The sequence below is a fragment of the Carassius auratus genome, chromosome 42 (assembly GCF_003368295.1).
Source record: "Carassius auratus strain Wakin chromosome 42, ASM336829v1, whole genome shotgun sequence".
In the NCBI taxonomy this organism is placed as follows: Eukaryota; Metazoa; Chordata; class Actinopteri; order Cypriniformes; family Cyprinidae; genus Carassius; species Carassius auratus.
Genome location: NC_039284.1, coordinates 14,219,928 through 14,239,984, shown reverse-complemented (window position 1 = coordinate 14,239,984; position 20,057 = coordinate 14,219,928). Strand labels below are relative to the sequence as shown.

At 38.3% G+C, this 20,057-nt stretch overlaps 1 protein-coding gene across 3 annotated transcripts; it reads left to right on the top strand.

The window, feature by feature from the left end:
• The first annotated feature begins 78 nt into the window (after window positions 1–78).
• LOC113060746 (zinc finger MYM-type protein 4-like) lies at window positions 79–19,042 on the top strand. 3 transcript variants are annotated; one of them, XM_026229902.1, is made up of 23 exons: window positions 79–234; window positions 6,853–6,896; window positions 7,036–7,248; window positions 7,697–7,798; window positions 7,947–8,002; window positions 9,037–9,201; window positions 9,281–9,359; window positions 9,815–10,232; window positions 11,195–11,357; window positions 13,114–13,320; window positions 13,567–13,729; window positions 13,887–14,002; window positions 14,173–14,514; window positions 14,722–14,872; window positions 15,813–15,985; window positions 16,109–16,253; window positions 16,476–16,592; window positions 16,670–16,713; window positions 17,575–17,722; window positions 17,828–17,958; window positions 18,044–18,176; window positions 18,276–18,467; window positions 18,767–19,042. In XM_026229902.1, the coding sequence occupies exons 2-23, from the start codon at window positions 6,881–6,883 to the stop codon at window positions 18,955–18,957; spliced, it is 3,465 nt and encodes a 1,154-aa protein (XP_026085687.1). In that variant the 5' UTR covers window positions 79–234; window positions 6,853–6,880; the 3' UTR covers window positions 18,958–19,042. The 3 variants fall into 3 exon arrangements, with proteins under 3 accessions (XP_026085687.1, XP_026085688.1, XP_026085690.1); XM_026229903.1 differs by having other exon boundaries at window positions 80–234; window positions 7,700–7,798; window positions 18,767–19,041; XM_026229905.1 differs by having other exon boundaries at window positions 80–234; window positions 13,567–13,714; window positions 18,767–19,041.
• Window positions 19,043–20,057: the final 1,015 nt, after the last annotated feature.

Sequence of the window (20,057 nt, the reverse complement as noted above, 5' to 3'; positions counted from 1 at the left end):
CATCATCCATCTATGTGTTTAGTATTTTTGATCAGGTGTCTAAGTCCCTGCACTCTTCCTCCTGGACACCTGGGTGCAGCAGAACATTTGTCTGGAAGCAGCAGTAGCTTGATTCGAGTTGTTGCTTTGGCAAAAGGCTTTGTACGTCCAAAACAACAGTGAAGATTGAAAGACTTTTAAAACATCACGAGAACGCATGAAACCCCCTGTTTGACAGCTGATATTTATCTCTTCGTAAGTATACATTTACAACCCTCACGCATATCTGTTTCAAGGTAAAGCATCATTTCCTCTCTGTTCCCTCTCATATGTAGCCCGCTAGCGTTAATGCTAATGCACAACGCGGGTCTGGGAGTACGATGCTGATGATCAGTAGTTTAGTCCTCAGTTCTCTTGGTAAAACCATAAATACGCGATCACGAGCGCACGAGATCGCCTTTAAAAAAATATTGGATTGTATTATTAGCATGATGGAATAAAGCAATGCATGCAGGGAGTTTGCAGCAGACAGCTCTCAATGCAGATTCATGCAGCAGCTGTTGAACAACGTGTGCACGCGTGGGTTGGTTTAAGTGGCAATACTGGTGACACTGATATTGAAATAAATTTGTATATACACCAATGCGGTTCATTTTAGTTTATTTTGAGGTGTGTATGTGTTCTAGCTGCAGACCTGCACTCTCAGTCCTCTGTGACGTCACACCCGTACTTTCAAGCAGGGAACCGGAAATACGTCATTTGGTGCGTTAGGCTGTCACTGAAGAATTTTACGTCATCATATTCTTTTTGTTGACTCTTACCTTTCTTTTACTGTCTATGACTCTTACCTGGGCGATTCGGCTGATGAGACTAAACCCTGGCACTTGTTTAGTAGAAGTGAGTCTATTCGTTTCAGCAATGTCAAGTATTGTATGTTTTTAAAAGGTGCCATAATAATTGAAAAGACGAGGGTTTTTACAGCAGGAATGTTTGCACATAGTCCTCTATTACGAGCTGAATGTACCTGTGGATCCCTGTACTACCTGCATCCTCCTCCAAAGGAGAGTCAAGCTCTGAGACTCTGGTTGAACACTTTGAACCAGAAAAAAAAAACACCCAGTCGTCCTTTTTTTTATCTTCCAACAAAAGAACCAAAAGAGCATCTGGTAAGATGCTAAGAGCATGTGGCTTGGTATGAGGCTCTATTGAAGAATCGGGTACGTCAAATGATCTCTTATTAGGCTCCTCTGTTTACACTGGTTTGTTATAAAGTATGTGTAAAATTTGTAGCGATATTAACAATATTAATGGCTAAAAGCAAATCCCGTTCACCTGTTCTTACCAAGGATTCGATGCAATAAATGTTTCCATCATAATTGATAAAATCTTTACAATATTCGGAGTGTCACAATAAAACGGTTGTAGTGATATATTGTTACGTACTTCAGAGTGTAACAGATTATTGAAAAATAATGATGTCTGTCCCACTTTTTCAGCACCCTTGGTTCCGGAAGTGTTTTCTCTTGAAAGGATTTTTAAAACGTTTTCTTTAAAGGTGCCATATGCAAAAATTGAGGTAAAAATATCCATAACATGACCTACACGCATCAAAAGAATGAGAAGAAATAAGGGCGATGATGTCATTAAAAAAATGTCAAGTTATAGTGCTGCCGAGATATCAACCTTAATTAGCATTAGCATTACTAGCCCCGGCCCGACAGGTGTCGTAATACCAGTTTCGGCCATGGGAGGCGGTATGTGGGCAACATAACCACCAGCCTGCCTGCAATACACGAATAACTCGCACGGCTTGTGGGTGTGCCTTAACCTGATGTCAATCATGTGGAAAGTACAGCACAGTACTTCATTTCAGTTCAGGGAAGAGAGAGAAATGATGTCTCAAGCCCTTGGCAAGAGACCACCCGCTACAGGGAAACAACCGCGCTCGGAATCACAAATCAAATCCGATAAGAAAAGGAGCCGAACCAGAGTAAACATCGGCACTGCTTTTAATCGCTGGAGACAACTGATGGACCTGAAAGAAATGAGGTTTGACTCCGAACTTGCAACATTTCTTTTGGATTGGTAAGTTAGATGCTGTTAGTATTTCGCTAGAAGTTTGTTTTATTTGGTTGTGTATTTGTTTTCGGGAAGTTATAACATAGAAATGTATCCAAGGCTGTTCGATAAACGTGCTAATGTTAGCGATGGCTAACCGTAGCTGCGTTTGATAATTAGCTAGCTATTGAGATTGAGGAGTCACGTGCCGATTTGGGTTGATTTAGGAGGGGTCTGAGCCGGTCGGCCCTGATGGCAGGATACGCTATCTGTTGCCAGGGGCAATGCCTTCAGAACTTCACAGAGGCGCGACTAAACATTTCAGAGTGCTTCAATTTTTGCGCATTTATTTTGTCGGCGGAACAGATCGAGACGGATCTATGAATACACGAAAGAAAAGGAAGGAAGTAAAGCAATGCAAAAACATAAGGCGAAAGAAAGGGGACCTTACAGGAACAAGCTCACACCAAGCGCAAAACAGCGGTGTTTGGAGAAGCTCTCAGGCAGCTCCCTGCAGCGGCACAGAGACCTGAACAATTTACCTCAGTGCACACATATGGACATTGGGAATTATATTGTTTACAATGTAAGTCACTTTGCATTCACGCTGTTAATGGCTTTAATCTAACCCGGACATTTACATCTCCCAATCACATATTTAACTACCCTAGCTAACCCAGAACTGGTTTGTCCACTTTGCAGCCCCCAACAAAAAAAAACCTGGTACAGTACGTGTCATTTGGTTAAAATCAAATTATAACTAAACATACACAGCTTTACCCTAGATCAAAACATGTTGAAAAACGTTCGTATACATTGAACATCTCGTTATAATCTAGTGTTCAGTCGCAGTTAATTACTTTGTCATTTTGGTCAAGAAGTGCATTCTAAATGCAATGTAATTACAATACGCTAAAACGCATGTGAATAAACTCAAAGCCTCGTAACTTTCCAAAGACTTGTGGCTTTTAAACTCCTGCATTGTGTAGTAACTTAAACCAAAAAATATATAATTCCCAATGTCCATATGTGTGCATGGAGGTAAATGGTCCAGGTCTCTGTGCCGCTTGAGAGCTTCTCCAAATACCGCTGTTTTGCGCTTGGGGTAACCTAAAAAAACTGTATTCCATTGTTCCTAAAGTTATTTTACTAGAAGATTAAAAATTCTTAAAAAAAAAATGAAACAAGCATGGAACCATTAATGTAATAAACTAGCCATAAATAAGGCCTGATTCCTGCAGTAACCTTTTCAATTGACCTAAATTTGTTTCCTCCTAAAAAGCATCCTGGAACAAATTATTGAATATAAATGCAAAACTATTACCTGTTGACTACTGTCATCAACTGCCTATTTTATTTATATTAGCAATACTTTTCCTGTTTTTTTTTTATCCTGCTGTGTATAACTTTTTTAAAGATATACAGCTATGTCGGTGTAATTTACCATGTAGAAACACTGCACATTTTCATTATCTTAAATGTAATAAAACTGGACTCATCTGCAATTGCATAAACCCTTGCATCTTCTTTCTTTTTAACTAGAAAAATAACATTTACTTTAATTTTGCATCATTTAAAAAAAAATCTATTATCATTAGTGTGTTCCAGCAGTGAACCCACGTAATGTCACCGAGATCGAAGCGTGAACACGAGGCTGAGAGTGCATGTTTGCTGTCAGATTCATTTGGATCTCTCTGGGATTCATATGGCATGGGAATGAATTAGCTAGGCTTCAGTATAAAACTGAATATAAATCACTGAATGGATGGGAAAGATGCCTGGTAGTGTAAGTGCCAGTGATGCGCGGGTTGATCCAAAATGAGCGGGTGCCTGCGGTCACACGTGGTTGCCCTCAGTTACAAGTCATCCAAAAATATTTTTAATGATATTCGGGTCGCGGTCGATCTGGTTGTTTGAAATAAATATGCAAATTAAACCTTTGTAATCTATATAGTACTAAACATAAATTTGAAATACATAGGCCTACACTTTATTGGCTGAATAACTTGCGCGATTATAGAGTGACCACCTGTCCCGCTTTACGTTGTATTGCACAGCAATTTTACCCTTTTTCCCGCCTCATGCAAATTGAGCATCTGTCCCGCTTTTTCATTCGACCCTGCCTAATAAATACACGGATACACCCATAGGCGTACTGTTAACTGATAAGATGCACTTTTAATAGCGAATGGACCGCAACATACTCTTGGTTAAAGGGGGGGGGGGGGTGAAATGCTCATTTTCACTCAATATCCTGTTAATCTTGAGTACCTATAGAGTAGTACTGCATCCTTCATAACTCCAAAAAGTTGTAAGTTTTATTATATTCATAAGAGAAAGATAGTCTGTACCGATTTTTCCCGGAAAAACACGACCGGCTGGAGGCGTGACGTGTGGGCGGAGCTAAAGAATCACGAGCGCCAGTAGGCTTTTGCGTTGAGAGCATGTGGAAGCTGTGACATTACCGTGAGGGAAAAACCATCATCCAAAACAAACCATGGCTTACAGTCAGATTCAGCCGTTTATTTATGATCCAGAATCAGATCCCGAGGCTGAAACTGATCCTGACCCTTTTTCGTTGGGATTGCATCATCCTTAAGAAATAAACGATGTGCAAACCCGGCGTCAAACTGGGCCTTGTTTGTAAAACAAGCATCTTCGAAATGCAGGGAACAAACAAAAACACTTGCACAACTCCGTTGATGCTCTGTAAAAATAAACTCCATCCACTGGTCCCTTAATGCTGTTTTTTTTTTGGTAATCTGTGCAGGGTTGTCTTGCCCTGGCAACCAAAAACACACTTCTTTTGTGACTTTTCGCAGCGCTCTCGATCTGATCAGTGAATCGCTCTGATCAGTGAAATGTCTGTGCTGCTCAGCCTCGCTATACGGGAGCGCGCGCTCTTCCGGCAGAAGTGCCCTAAGGACCCATATAAGGAAATTCCGCTCCATCTAACGTCACACGGAGCCATACTCGAAAAAAACTTTCCGAAACTTGTGACAAACCGGAAGGAGTGTTTTGGGAACAAAAATACTCTTTCAAACGTACAACTTAATTTTTGAAACTTTTGTCCATGTTTAGCATGGGAATCCAACTCTTTAACAGTGTAAAAAACTCAGTATGCATGAAATAGCATTTCACCCCCCCTTCAAAGTAAAAATCTAAATTATGTCATTAATAACTCACCCTCATGTCGTTCTAAACCCGTGAGACCTCCATTTATCTTCGTAACACAGTTTAAGATGTTTTAGATTTAGTCCGAGAGCTTTCTTTCCCTCCATTGAAACTATGTGTATGGTAAACTGTCCATGCCCAGAAAGGTAAGAAAAATATCATCAAAGTAGTCCATGTCACATCAGAGTGTCAGTTAGAATTTTTTGAAGCATCAAAAATACATTTTAGTTGAAAAATAGCACAAACTATGATTTTATTTAGCATTGTCATCTCTTTCGGGTCTGTTGTGAGAATGAGTTCAAAACAAAGCAGTTTGTGTTATCTGGTTTGCGAACGAATCATTCGATGTAACCGGATCTTTTTGAACCAGTTCACCAAATCAAACTGAATCGTTTGAAAACCGTTCGCATCTCCAATAAGCATTAATCCACAAATGACTTAAACTGTTAACTTTTTTAATGTGGCTGACACTCCCTCTGAGTTAAAACAAACCAATATCCCGGAGTAATTCATTTACTCAAATAGTACACTGACTGAACTGCTGTGAAGAGAGAACTGAAGATGAATGGTGAGCCGAGTCAGATAATGACTCGTTCACGAGCTGCATTGGTTTTCGGATCACCAGTAGTTCTTTCAGACGGTTCGATTCAATAAACCGTTGAAGAAAAAGGTTCACCGGTTCTTACTCATTCCATGTTTGTTGCCAACTTTTATTTTGTTTAGCTATTTATTTGAAATATGAAGTTTACCATAAATGAAGCTATGTTGCACAGCTATATGTATAAAACAGCTTTTAACATTTAATTTTAACGTTTATTTTATTTCAATTTCTTGACATGAATTTTTTTTTTCCTCTTGTGAATGTGAAACTTCTATTCTGTATGAAATGTATGGGGACTAAAGTCTGAAAGTCTGACTCCAAAGTCTGTCTGAAAGTCTGACTCCATCTGACGTAGGCTTGAGGAATTGGGCGTCTGCTTAATCCGTAACCACGCCCCTCCAACTGACAGTAGACAGGCTGCCTGTGTGTTTGCGAGCATTGACAGCGCGTGAAAGGAGAGATGGCGAGGAGGTGCATTTTTGGTTGTGGAACTCACGGAACACTTTTCCCTTTCCCTAAAATTTCCTCGTTACGGTCCAGATGGATCGATATTATTACATTTCGAGGAAGGAGGGATAACAGAGTGTTCACGGATGTGCTCGAAGCACTTCACGCGCGAATACTCCAAAAACAGGACAGAACACGTAATGGGGTTCTTGAAATATCTGTCATTAACAGATAACGCTGTCCCGTCAGTGTAGACCGTTGGTACCTCACAAAGTTTGACGACGGTGAGTTGAAATGAACCATGTCTCATGCAATTGAACACACCTACTTATCTAGAGCCAATCAGGTGCTAGTTGGAAAATAAGCCACGCCCATTATTTTTCCTCATTTATTATTCCGTTTCTCTCGGAAATACGTCACAACACTGGAGAAAAGCCGTTTGCAACTTCCGTTTCACGGGGACTTTAATGCTACAATCAAAAAAAAGAAGTGTGTGTTATGTCAACTGACCTTTTGTTCCTTAAATTTTATTTGCTATGTTGATCCCAAAACTAAAAATTTCACTCCTTCCATGTCTTTTGTATTCTATGAAGCCGGCACTCTGTTAGCGGATCTGGCCAGATGGACCAGTCCTCAGGTAAGACACTAAATACCTCAATTTCACTTCAGTTCCCTCCACTTGGAACTCCATCTGGTGTTTCTTTTAGTTAGTTTTTATTAGTTTCTTCTCACATGTTGGTGTATTAAACCATCTTTGCTTTTTCTATCTCCTTTAGAGCTTGAAATCAAGACATCTGCTGGTCAGGGTGAGAGCAGCAGTGGTCAGACAGTGGATGATGAGCTCGATGGACTTCCAGTCTTTGGAACAGATGAAGATGATTGGGAAATAGACAGTAGCTTTGCTCAGAAAGCTTTGGAACAGATGGAAAGGGACAGCGATGATAAAAACGAAAGTCAAGATGGAGTGCCAACTAGCGGTGCAGATGCAGGTGAGTTTGAAAATGAATTTACTGAGCAAACTGTCATATGCTGGAAGGTTTCTGCAATTATATTAGGTCTGATTGACTAAGTGTGTGTTGACGCAAATTTGTGCCTGAAATCTGCGTACAGATTTTCACAAACAAGTCATAATTCACCAATAACTTTCATACATTTCAAAAGTCCAAATTCTGAGAGGATGGAACATTGGAATGGGGTTAAGAATAAATTAATGTGCATATACGCAAGTTGTTGTTTGTGACAATTTGATCTGTGAGTGAACATACAAGTAATCGGTGCCATTATAAGTGAATGAGATCCATTGTTTTCAATATAACTATGCAGTAAATCATTATTTGTTTTTTTAAAGGAAATAGTTCTTTAATGATTTAACTATAAATCAGAATGTAGGTTAACTAATCTGGACTCTTTTTAAATTGGGATCCTTTTGGACTACAGAAGAGAACAGCTCATCTATCAATGGCTCTTCAGAAATGGATGAGGAAAGAGCGAAGGTTTCTGAGGACACCCCCGTGACCCCTTTATCAGACACTATTATAGGTAAAAGGTTTTTTTTTGTAATTCTGCTGTTTTTTTTTTTGTTTTTTTTCTGAATAATTTAGCCTGGAGTTATGATGAGCTGGACAACATGTTAAGATAATTATGGAACTACATGTGTAAAAATGCTACTTTTGTCCTCCTCTGTCAGATATCCAAGACGTGCAGTCTGAACTTAGAATTGAGTCATCGCGAAGTGATGCTAATGTAAGTATAGGTGGAAAAACATAGACAAGGGGATGTTAATAGAAATGTGCACTCAGTGGCCACTTTATTCTAAAATATTGACTCATTTTTATCCAAAAACATCTTAAAGGAATAGTTCAGCCAAAAATGAACATTTGCTGAAAATTTATTCACCATCACCTTCAAGATGTAAATGAGTTTTTCTTCTTAGGAACAGATATGGAGAAATTCAGCATTACATCAATTGCTCACCAATGGATCCTCTGCAGTGAATGGGTGCCGTCAGAATGAGAGTCCAAACAGCTGATTAAAACATCAGAATAATCAAACAAACAAAACTTTAGTTGATCAGTTAATGTCTTGTGAAGTGAAAAGCAGTGGGTATATAAGAAACAAATACACCATTAAGGCATTTTTCATTTTAACCCACTGTTTCTGACTAAAATATCTATCCATAATAAAAAAAATTCTCATTTGAGTAAGGAGAGAAATATTCAAAGATCGAACACCAGGTGAAAACAGTTCTGTCGGTGGATTTTCAGAGTACTTCAGAGGCTAGAAGCAACAGTATAAAAATAATGTCTTAATGATTGATTCATCTAGATTTAGCCTCACAAGACATTAATTGATGCACTGCAGTCATGTTTATTATTGTGATGTTTTTATTAGCTGGTTTGGACCCTCATTACGGCCCCCATTCACCGCAGAAGATCCATTGGTGAGCAAATTATGTAATGCTAAATGTCTCCAAATCTGTTTCAATGAAGAAACAAACTCTACATCTTGGATGGCCAGAGAGATGAGTAAATTAAGCGAATTTAACATTTTGGGTGAAATATTTCTTTAAATTCTGCACAGCAGGGTGCTGAAGGATATTTGCATTAGCGAGCATTTGCACTGGTGGGCCTAATGAAATAGCTGCTGAATGTATGTGGTCAAAAGTGAAGGATAGTTTTATTCCTATTTCCCAGTTTTGGCTGCCGATTAGTGGTGTTGTTTCAGTGTTAAATAGGACTGTGATGTTTGATTAAAGTGCTTTTTGTTCCTGGTTACAGCCGGAGCTCCCTTCTGAATGCGCAGGCAGAGAAACAAGTTACTCGCCTGTAATAAGTATTAAGGATGAGCCTATTGATGATGAATATGATAAAGCTTTAATGCCCCAGTCCGACATGAGCAGTGTTAAACAGGAGCTTGACAGTTCTGAAAGTAATGAGAATGAGGTAAGATTTGGTTCTGTGCTGTTCAATTTGTTGTAAAAACATATGTCATGTGTAATAAATTCCTTTTGAATCATTTCAGGCCTCCTCTGCATCAGATGAATTGAGGATTAGCTCTGTTTTCTCTGTCAGCGGAAACAGCAGTGATACAGTTTCTTCTGGTGAGTGCATAAAGATTTTGCTTCCATCACATCACTGTTTATCAACAGCTTTACTGTTGCCATCAGTGATAACTCTGTCTGGGTGATATATCAGTAATTTTCAGCTTTTTAATGATGGTTGATAAAGATCTCAATATTTATGTATTTGCTTAAAAAAAAATCAATTTTAAGAAAACAAAATGTCTCCAACCAGCCATTAAAGCAAAAATGTTTAATGAAACAACTTTCAAGACACAAGTTAAATGTTCTAATGTCTTATGTTTAATGTTCAGCAAGGGAACATTAAATTCCTCAAGTGACAGTGAAGGGATTTCTAATGTTATATTATAATGTTTGATTTCTATTACATTTCTGTGCATAGAAATTAGTTTTGAATCCGCTCTTTGAAACTGACACTTTGAACCTATTCACAGAAATTAATTTAACTTAAAAACAACTTTTGTTATTTCATACAGCATCTATGGCCCCCTCCCATGCATCTTCATTCTCAGTAATGTCCCAGAATGCTGCTCCACTCAGAGGAACTACTATACTTCTGCCAGCCCAATCCCAAACTCCGCTTCAACTCCGGCTGCAACCCAAGACCCAGATGTATCCTCAGATCCCCACTCGCTCCCGAATGCAGCCGCCCATGATGCCCCAAACTCACCTACAGCCTCCTCCACAGCCACCCCAGATCCATGCTCCTCCACCCACAGTGAGGATCTGCTGCTCAGGCTGTTCCAAAGTCCTCCAGAAAGGTCAAACTGCATTCCAGCGAAAAGGCTCCAACCAGCTGTTTTGCTCCACTGTGTGTCTAACTAGTTTCAGTTTACCATCAGTTCAGTTTACCCCCATCGTTGCCCCTAAGAAAACCTGCCACCTCTGCCTTAAGTGAGTTCTAATGATTTTTATATATATATATATATATATATACTTTGTTGTTTACTATATAGTGAATCCATCTTCTGTCACTTTATTAATTGTATAGATAACTGAAAAAATGTGTTAAATTAATAGTTTACCCTTAAATGGTTATTGTTGTTCCAAACCTATTGTCATTCTTCTGTGGAACACAAATTAAGTTGATAAAAAAATCTAAGTAGTTATTTTTCATACAATAAAAACATATAGGGCCAGATTTATTAAACCGCAAATGCATCTCCCAATTCAATAAAAGGGCCATTGGGAGTGGAAAGTTCTGCAGATGACCTTCTGACAATGTGCAAAATAATAAAGACCGCCAGCTCACTTCCATAATGACCATCGCAAACGCCCAAGGACAGGGCTTTAACCTTAAGTCAATCACCCTAGTAAACACATTGCATGATTTATTTAAATACGCTCCTCCCATTAATTAAAAGGGACACTACTACAAATGCACATGCAATAAGGTCAGCTAAAAAAAAAAAAGAAAAAAAGAAGTGTCTTTCATTGCAGATTTTTCATTACATGTTATTAGTAAATCCTGACAGTAGAGTACTCCAAAAGAGAGCTTGCAATAATGCAAGCTTTTAATAAAATCTGACCCATAATGATCCATAGTCATTTTTGGAGATAATTTTGTGTGGAGTACAACAGCTGAGAAAATTTTAAAAAATTACCATTATGTTCCAAGGAAGAAATATTTGAATTTGGTATGATGAAGTGAATAAATAGTTAAAGAAATTTTATTATTATTATTATTATTATTATTTTGCGTGAACTATCACTTTAAGACAGAACAGCAACCTATACATTTTTTGGAAATTGATTATGATTGATAATGGTTCAAAAATTTGGTTATGCATAATTTAATGCATTTATACAAATGGTATGTGATCATTTTTTAAAATAATATCTTTATTGTTTCAAAGGGTCATTGTCAATTTAAAGGACTTGATAACAATCCCCGTGGGCTCTATGAACACACTAAAGGAGTTCTGCAGCCAAGCTTGTCTTAGTATTTATAAAAACAGATATGAAGATGCAACTCCAGATCTATATACACAATGCGGCGTGTGTAAGTTGGTGAAAGAGGTAAGGCTTAAATTATTCACAATGTAATTTTAGATGAAACAAACATTGTTTTGTTTTGATTTTTGCATAATTTGTTTCTCCCTTATGGGTTGAATAGTTTTTGATAAATGCAGATTGTGAAGTAGGTTTTTGTTAGTGCACTTTGATGAAATGCATTCAGTTTTTGGAATAAAGAGTACAAGATGTTATTTTCAAAACCAATTAAAAAAAGACATGGGTGAATTATGGCCCTCAACATGGTATAATCCTACCTGAGGGGGCAATTATCTTGTAGATGATTTTTTGCGTCATTATCTTGCATTATGAGCTAATGAGCCTCTTGCACAATTTGATAAGCTTTTGAGGGTTTTTTTATAGTTTAGATTTTAACAATCATAAATGTACTGAGTATGTTCATTTAAAAAAAATAGTCTCACCAGAGAAGTGTAAATAAACCATTGAAGGTAAAATAAGCCATGTTGCCTGCCGACCAGAGGGCAACAGTTGAAATAGAGAGTGGGCTGGGTTTGTCGGGTTCAAAGTGATTTTCTTAGTCCTTTTCCTAATTTTGGAGGTGTAAAGATCTTGTAGATTGGACAAACAGGGAACCAATCTTCTCAGCAGTACTGACTGTCAGTGTAGTCTCTTGATGTCTGATTTGGTAGCTGAACCTAACCAGACAGTTACGGATTCAGTGATGGCTGAGTAGACCTGTTTCAGCAGCTCCTGTGCCAGGTTGAATTTCCTTAGTTGGCAAAGGAAGTACTTTTTAGCAATGGAGTTCCCACTTCAGGTCCTGACAGATACTTGAATAACTCTTCTGTTGCTACAGTGCTGTTCATGATGGTTAGTGGGGGGAGTGCAGGCAAATTTCTCCAGAAGTCCACAATCATCTCCACTGTTTTGAGCGTGTTCAGCTCAAGGTTGTTGTGACTGCACCAGGCAGCCAGCTCTTTAATCTGTCTGTAAGCAGACTCATCTCCGTTGTGTACGAGGCTGTTGATGGTAGTATCATCTATCAAATTTCAGGAACTCGACAGGGGTCTTTTGCAGTGCATACATTCGTATACAAGGAGAAGAGCAGTGGGGAGAGCACACATCCCTGAGGTGTGCCAGTGCTGATTGTGAGTCCTAGATGTGAGTTTACCCAGCCTCAATAGCTGCTGCCTGTCAGGAAGCTGCTGATCCACTGACAGATGGAGGTGGGCATGGAGAGCTTGGGTCAGTTTGTCTGAGAGAAGGTCAGACATGATGGTATCAAAGGCCAAACTGAAGTCTACGAGAAAGTCCCAGGTCTATCAAGATGTTGCAGGATATAATGCAGTCCGATGTTGACTGCATTATCCACAGACTAGTTTGCTATGTATGCAAACTGAAGAGGATCCAGCAAGAGTCCAGTGGTGTCTGATAGTGGAGCATTTGAAGCAGGAGAGGAATACAGCTCCAGTGATCTATTAAAGATCTGGGTACATTTGCTCCATTTCAGTTATTTGATCAGCCAGCTGTTGCAGCACTGAGCTCACATATGTGTCTAGAGGAACATTCACGAGCATGAAAGAGGAAAACGAGTATAAAGAAATAATTGTCCTCTGACTTTAACATGACATTCTGTCTTAAAAACGTAACACTTATGATGCGAGATGCTGAAAACTGTCACACAGTTCTTGTGTAAACATCTCTTTAGTCCACTGCAAAGTCATAGAATGTCAATGCAACTTGGAATCCATTCAGTTAAATGCTGTGATTAAGACATGCATTGTTTTTCTTTGCATTACAGATTCAGCATGAAGTGACTCATCTGGGTGCTGTGCACAAGCTGTGCAGCGATGAATGCTTTGCACGCTTCAGATCCTCCAGAAACCTCTACATGAGCTACTGCGAGAACTGTGGCAACTGTACGGCCTCAGGAAACTATCACCTGGTTCAGATAGAAGATAGTATTAAAAAGTTCTGCTGCACCGAATGCATCTCTAATTACAAACAGGTACCTCAACATAACCCGAATGAAATTGCAGTTCTTTGCTCAAGCTGTGTTTGTTATTCATGGTCTGATTCATTCATTTTTACGTCCCGTGGGATATGCAGGCTTGAATTTGACTTGTCGCCCAATCCCATAACTTTGCAGTCAATAGAAGTGAAAAGCCCAAAAATATGTTTTAAAACAAAATAATTTTGCGGATTTATAGCTGTTGTTTTTTTTGTTGTTGTTTTTTTTTTTACTGTGTTGCAGAAAAGTGGCAAGAGGCTTCACTGTCCCTACTGCCAAGATATCAAAGATATTGAACAAATGATGGAAGGGACAAACATACAGGGTGTCACAGAATTCTTCTGCTCTCAAAGATGTGTGGCCCTGAGTCAAGCATCTCCCAGTTTGACAGGTAAATATTTGAAATGTAAGTTATCTCATAACTTTTTTCAATTATAAAAATTGTCAATCAGTTGAGTCTTTTTTAAATAAAAATGGCACTGTCAATGTATTCTTTATTAGGCTTTATGAGATTCACCTAAAAAGTGTTTTCTTCTGCTAATCTTTCTTGCTCTACTCCTTAGGCACCTCTTTCCCATGCACAACTTGCAAGAAGTTAGCCGTTCCACAGTATCACCTTGCCATTTCTGATGGGTCCATCAGGAACTTCTGCTCATTAGACTGTGTGGGCAAATTCCAGGTGTTGAATTGTTTGTCTCTATTTCCAGTATTATTTGAGTACATATGTGTTTAGTCTATACACCTGCTTGATTACAGGTGTAAAGCTTCATTTGCTTTCTTTCCACCACTCAATTATATCGGTCATAGTGAATCAGATGTGAATTTTCCTTTTTTTCTCTCTCTCTATAGGAGAAACTGAATGCATCTGTACCTCATAACCAGATGAATGGAAACTCACAAGGACCTCCGCCTCAGAGCGCTGCACCACCTCGACCCACCACCGACCATCTCCAGCCCACTCAAACCTCATCCAGTGTTCCTGGCCCAAACCACAACCCTCCCCCACCTTTCGTACCACCATCCATTCAAAATCCAGTTCCAACTTATGTGCCAGCTCCTGCTGTGGTTAACTCACAAGACGCCCAGCAGCAATGGCCAATCAAGCCTCCCTCATCATCTGACACAGTACGGCTGACGTGCAAACAGTGCCAGAATCAGTTCAGCTCAAAGCCTGAGGTTTTCCAGTTCAAGGTACGTCTACCAAAACAGTCACATGACTGAATCGGTGTCCAAATCACAGCCATACCGATACTTAGAACAAAAGCGCAATTGCAAGTGTGATGTTACATTTATACAACACCTCCTTAATAAATGTCAGACAATATTGGCCAGATAGTTCATTATTATTTTTTTTTTAATTCTTTTTGTAGTTTTTCAAAAACTTTTTCCTTCTCTTAGGGTCACGCAGGGTTGTTCTGTTCTCGAGCGTGTTGCGACACATACAAGAGGGAAAGCAGCGTGAAAGCTTTGTGCGAGTACTGCAAAATAGAAAAAGTGGTCAAAGATATCATCACATACGAAAAGCAGCCGAGATCTTTCTGTTGTGAAGGTTTGTGAAACATCTTTACTTGATTCGTAATGGAGCCTTCATTCGACATTTGGCGGAAATTTTGATATCATGGCCATAAATTAAGAACTGGTTCCTACTACAGTGGCCATGATTTGCTAATTTGTTCCCTTGTTGTAGTAAATTGTGGCGACAATTTAAATTTTTTTCCCTCATTTTAGTAGTTTAATCAAACTGAGGTAACGAATTGGAAAACTATTTACCACAACGTTGGAAAGAATTAGTAAATTGCCCAACTTTACAGCAGAATTTTTAATCCTGGTTCAATAAGTGGTTATGGTCTATATAGCTAATTTTGCTCTTCATGATAAGTGACAACTGTGAATATGTTTTTATTTTTATAAGTCATCCGTTTAAATTAAGCCTTAAGCATAATTAAGGGTGTGGCCACTTGAGTGACAGGTGGATCGGCGTTGCTGTCTCCGCTGTCGAGCTAGGTTGGTGTGGTTTCAGCAACCAGCTCCCGCCTCTTTCCCCATTTTTGATTATCAGGGTGTGACGCACGGTTATGTGTTACCAAGATGGCGATGATCTGCCCTGCCCACTTTAAGCTTCAAAAACGCTATTCAGAAATCTACGGGTGACGTCATGGACACCACGTCCATGTTTTTTTCCTACGTCGTGCTTTGTTTTAACATTGGGTCACAAAAACAAAATGGCATTTGTTCTGTTCTGCTAGTGATCTTTATTGTTTTGCTTATTATTGGGCTTATGCGTTTCACATTAATATTTTTACATTTCTTGAAACATTTTCATTTACTTGCTTACAATAAACAATGAAGTCTTGTCTGGCCACTTTATACACAATGTAAAATCGTGAACAAAATCAAATTGAGAACTTTTCTAAATAATGGTTGGTGTTTATGCCTCACTTTTCCACATACATTTACTTGTCTTTCATTCATTCTTTCTTCTTTTATAGGCTGTAAACTGCTTTTCAAGCATGACCTTGCCAAACGACATGGAGGTCAATGCAGGGTCTGTGCCTACTGTCAAAACATGACCCACAAAACCATTCAGAACTTCTTTGGGGGCAAACTTGAGGAGTTTTGCACAGAGGAGTGCATGTCTCTTTACACCGTGCTCTTTTATGAGGTTAGAGAACATTAATTATGGATTTTAGCTGTAGCTGGCATTTTATTTCCTTAAGAAAGCCTTACAATTATCTTTTTTTAATTGTTTCATATTTTTGCTTCATTCCTGCATGCATTTTGTCAGATGGCCAAGTGTCATGGCTGTAAGAATCAGGGCTCACTAAAGGAAAGCCTTGTCTGGGATGGAACAACAAGACACTTCTGTAACCTGTCCTGTTTGCTGCAGTTCTGTTCAAAGTGCATTACCCCTCATCAGCCAGCAAGCAATGGTAGTCACCATGTAGCTCTATATGTAAAACTGATCTAAAAATATAGTAGTGCTACCAGTTGACATTGTGTTTAACACATTTATTTATTTAGCGGAGTGAAACCTGTTGATTAAAGACTCTTAACAGATTCAAGAGCTTAATATTATATGTACTGTAAAAACTGAATGGTCAAAACTGTTTTTATTATGAGATGGACTCACTCTTGTTGCATCATCATTTAAGGTGCTGTGTCTAACACCACTACAGTTCAAGCTCCATTATCTCTGTCGAAAGAAATGCCTGTAATTGGTGGTGTGGTGTCACTGGCCTCCACATTACCGGGAAATACTGCTCTTACAGGTATTTTTTCGATGTCTCTTTAAATCAAAATCTAAATCTTTTCATTAATGTTTTCATTATTAACATTTTCTTTGCAGGAGCTCTGCCTACCTCCAATGCCAGCTCAAAAAACATTGGGGAAGTAAGTACTGATGCACACATACTTTGTGTTGAAAAGGGTTGCATAACATACATACTACTGGTCAAAAGTAGTTTTTTGGGTTTTTTTTTTCCTTTTCTGCAAGAACCATTCAGTAAGGATGCATTTAATTGTATAAAGTAAATGTATTTATAATGTTGCAAAAGATTTCTATTTTAAATTAATCTAACTTTGTATTTCTCATAGGATCCTTCAAAAATGTAACACAATATAAACAATATTAAGCAGCACAACTGTTTTAATTAATGTGTAAAATTTATATGCCATTTTTCTCTATACTCCATGTACTTTCATATATTTTTGAAGAAGGAAATCTGCATGAAGTTTTATAACTTTCATAATAAGAAATGTTACCTGAGCATTAAATCAGCATATTAGAATGATTTCTGACGGATCATGTGGCACTGAAGACTGGAGTAATTAAGTAATTTACATTTTTGAATATTTTATAATAATAATAATAATAATAATAATAATAATAATCATAATAATAATTATAATAATAATAATAAATTAATTGTGATATCACTCTTTTTACTGTATTTTTATTAAATATTAGAGACTAGAAATTCCCCAAAACTTTTGATGGTAGTGAATGTAAAGATGCATTTATCAAAGTGACTGAAATAAAAGTTATACAGACTTTTTACAATTATAGAGTACATAAATAAAACGCATAATTACAAATAAAGGTGTTTGATGTATTAGTTTTTGATTCAGTTTTGGTATTGCTATTGGCAATGAAATTGTAGTTTTTATAAAAACTTTGCATTATGTGCTTCTTTTTGTCAAATATGTGATGTTTTTGTTTTTAGCCCTTATATTTCATGCTATTTCTAATAGGCCAGCACACAAACCGATGCTGCAGTGTCTGCTATTCCATATCGAAGAACGTTGAAGAACAAAGCTCTCATGTGCAGACCGATTACTGAAGAGCAGGGCGTCCAGTGTCAGCCAGAGCCTCCACTACCTCCAAATCTGTGCCAAACAGGTCGGTCTGCCTCACTCTTACTGTCACGCCTGCCAGAAGACCTTATTCCGTACAGTCATAAGCAATGTAAAATATGTTGAAATGAAATATTTTCTCTGTCCTCAGTGATTGATGAAAATGGAGAGAGAGTGAAGCTGGTCCCAGTGCCGGTGCCCATTCCGATGCCAGTTTACATCCCAGTACCAATGCATCTATACACCCAGTACACACCCTTTCCACTGGGCCTACCTCTACCGGTATGTCATCTTTGTAATTACCTACAATGATTCTGTCCTATAGTTTAAAGCTCATCTTGAATCTTTTTGTGCTGTTACCTCCCAGGTGCCTGTTCCCATGGTCATCCCTGGATCTCAAGACTCCCCCGAACAGAAAGACACTAAATGTAGCCTGCCTGCTCAGAGCTCAGTGGAAGACGACGATGTGGAGAAGGGAAAAGACAAGCCTGCGTCACACGGTGCATAAACATTTTATTACTATTGGACCATTTGCTTATCCCAATAAACTCCTCCAGTTCTTCAGTATTTGACTGGATGAGGATTATTGTCTTGCTCAGACCAGGGCAGCACTTACAGTGGTGATTTGGAGTCAGAGGCCAGATCAACACCCTTCAGCTTGGCAGATACTGAGGATCCTGGAGTCAACGTGAAGCCACCGGTGCCATCGACCGAACTAGAGGAGCCGGTAGCCGCTCGGACCCCGTCTTTGTCGTCAGAGCAGCCAGATCTGGAAAATGATTTTCCTCGCTGTAAGTTACGATTTAAGAAACGGGTTACTTGATTAGTTGCAATTAATCTGTAATCTTTTCTTTAGTTAAACATGCCAACATCTTAAAGATATGTGCTATTTGTCTATATTTCTCAAACACACATACTCCACTAAGTACTAACTTAAAATAATAACTTTTTCATTTTTCCAGCACTTAAGAATGTAACATTAATTTTATAGCATGTTTCTGATGAGCTTTTCATTCATGTTTGAACAAATGTGGGTAATATTTCAAAATTCCAATTCCAAAATTATGACACCCATTATATCATTTCACAGCATCAGCTGACCCTGGATCAGCTAAAGAGAACAGACTGGTATTGACGCTGAAGAGACGTAAGAGGGGCAGAGACAGCCACCCTCCCAGGAAAAGGGTATGTAATCTGACAGAATCAGATTCCCGGCTTGTTGAAAAGACATTTGTCTTGAGCGACAGAACGACAGAACATCGGCCAGAGTCTGAAGTGTGAAGTCCGTTGAAGTGGGTTGTGTCCCGTCTTTTAGATGAACGATAAAGACTGAAGTGTTTCCAAAGTCTCTTGTCCAGACTTGTTGATCAGTAATATACCGTAATTAGGAACCGTAACTGCAGAGAGACTATTCCTCTTAGATATAGCTTAGATTTTAATTTTTTTACATTTAGGATCATTTGGCTGTATCTGTTGTCAAGATTAAGGACTGTTAATTGTGACCCTGGAGCACCAGTCTTAAGTCGCTGGCAACAGCCAAAAAATATTGTATGGGTCAAAATTATAAATTTTTCTTCTATGCCAAAAATCATTAGGATATTAAGTAATGATCATGTTCCAGGAAGATATTTTGTAAATTTCCTACCATAAATGTATCAAATCTTAATTTTATGATTTGTAATATGTATTGCTAAGAATTCATTTGGACAACTTCAAAAGCGATTTTCTCAGTATTTATATTCTTTTGCACCCTCAGATTGCAGATTTTTTTAAATAGTTGTATCTCAGCCAAATATTGTCCAAAACTAATAAACCATACATCTTATTTCAGATGATGTATGAATCTCATTTTCGAAAAAATTGACACACGAGTAATTTTGTGGTCCAGGGTCACAAATGTTCCAAAACATTTGTATCATTTCTTGCATTGTCATGTATTGCTAGTTTATATTTTTGACTGGTCATTTTAAAAATGATTTACGCTTGGTAGATCGATTGATGTTTTTCATTTGTCAATGGCAAATCACAAGGCTATTTTGTTGTTCTTCTATCAAGTTTGTTTTGTTGTACATGGAAAGTTCTATAGAGACTTTTGGGTAGCACTTTATTTTACAGTCCTGTTCCTCATGTACATACTATGTACTTATTATAGTAATTACAATAACTATGTAATAATTAGGTACTAACCCTGAACCTACCCCTAAACCTAACCCTACCCATGTAGTTACCTTGTGTTACCAGAACTTTCTTAGATAAATACACTAAGTACACTATAAATACATGTTAGTACACGTACTGTAAAATAATGTGCAACCGACTTTTGAGTATATGAGACGTTGTGCAGTAACCATTCAAGTTCACATGGAGATGAGCAAGTGTAA